At 39.6% G+C, this 1,623-nt stretch overlaps 1 protein-coding gene across 1 annotated transcript; it reads left to right on the top strand.

Moving 5' to 3' along the window:
• Positions 1-446: 446 nt before the first annotated feature.
• LOC122439235 (olfactory receptor 2T29-like) lies at positions 447-1,409 on the top strand. The gene has a single exon (XM_043464327.1). The coding sequence runs from the start codon at positions 447-449 to the stop codon at positions 1,407-1,409; it is 963 nt and encodes a 320-aa protein (XP_043320262.1).
• The last annotated feature ends 214 nt before the right edge of the window (positions 1,410-1,623 follow it).

Below are 1,623 nucleotides of genomic sequence, written 5' to 3'. Positions count from 1 at the left end.
GGGGGATAATAAAATTCCAAGTTCTATAAAAAGCATTTTAGAAGAGTGTAATATCTTTTTTAAAAAAAGTAATTTACTTTTTGTGTTTGCATAGGCCAGATGCTACATAAATTTCCATTCTTCTCCATGAAGGACATTACATCATCAGATGTCATAAAACTCAACTGCAGCAACATAGCTGTAAGTTAATTTTTTAGACACATTGTTGTGAATTACTAGTATTCTAGTAATCTGTAGAATTATAGATACTTTTAAAACTCCATATCTACAGGGTCATAGAATTTCCTCTTGTTAGCACAATTGAGTGGTACACACATACACATACACACTCACATACACACATACACATATGTGCACACTCTCAGTAAACATTCATTTCAGTTGGTAGATTCCTATAAGTAATCCATTAACTTCAAATTTCTCCTTGGTGGTCTAGGTGAAACCTCATGGGCAATATCACCTGGATGACCAGCTACACTGAAAGATTAGATTTCACCCTGGTGGGAATCTTCAGTCAATCCCAACACCCTGCTCTCCTTTGTTTGGTCATTTTTGTGGTTTTCCTAATGGCCTTGTCTGGAAATATCATTCTGATTTGTTTGATATATTCTGATGCTCACCTACACACCCCCATGTACTTTTTCATCAGTCAGCTGTCTTTCATGGACATGATGTACATTTCTGTTACTGTACCCAAGATGCTCATGGACCAGATCACAGGTGTGAATAAGATCTCAGTCCCTGAATGTGGGATTCAGATGTTCCTCTATGTGACACTAGCAGGTTCAGAGTTTTTCCTTCTAGCCTCCATGGCCTATGATCGCTACACGGCCATTTGCCATCCTCTCCATTACCCTGTCCTCATGAACCCCAGAGTGTGTCTCTTCCTGGCATCTGGCTGCTGGTTTCTGGGCTCAGTGGATGGCTTTTTGTTTACTCCCATCACCATGACCTTCCCCTTCTGCAGATCCCGGGAGATCCATCATTTCCTCTGTGAAGTTCCTGCTGTATTAAAGCTTTCCTGCTCAGACACCTCCCTCTATGAGATTTTCATGTACCTGTGTTGTGTGCTCATGCTCCTCATTCCTGTGACAATCATTTCAGGCTCTTACTACTTTATCCTCCTCACCATTCACAGGATGCGCTCAGCAGAGGGTCGGAAGAAGGCGTTTACCACTTGTTCCTCCCACATGACTGTGGTCATCCTCTTTTATGGGGCTGCCATCTACACATATATGCTTCCCAATTCCTACCACACCCCTGAGAAGGACATGATGGTATCTGTCTTTTACACCATACTCACTCCTGTACTAAACCCTTTAATCTATAGTCTAAGGAATAAGGATGTTATGGGGGCTCTGAATAAAATGCTGAACGTGGGAATTGCTTTTCAAGAAAGTATAAAGTAAGAAACTTTGTATTAATGCGTTTTACCTTCTCTTTACATTTCATAAGTTTAGATTCTTATGCCAAAAGCACCACTTAGAATTTTATACTATCATATCTTATTTTCACACTTTTTAGAGAAGTCCTTCCTTGAATGAGAAAACTCTCCAATTTTCCAATCCTTCTCCACTCAAAATGCATTATACAATTATACTGTATTGATGTTATTTACTGATG

This window comes from Cervus canadensis, chromosome 4, assembly GCF_019320065.1.
Source record: "Cervus canadensis isolate Bull #8, Minnesota chromosome 4, ASM1932006v1, whole genome shotgun sequence".
NCBI classification, from domain to species: Eukaryota; Metazoa; Chordata; class Mammalia; order Artiodactyla; family Cervidae; genus Cervus; species Cervus canadensis.
The sequence above is the reverse complement of the archived record's forward strand: the minus strand, read 5'-3'. Positions and strand labels throughout refer to the sequence as shown.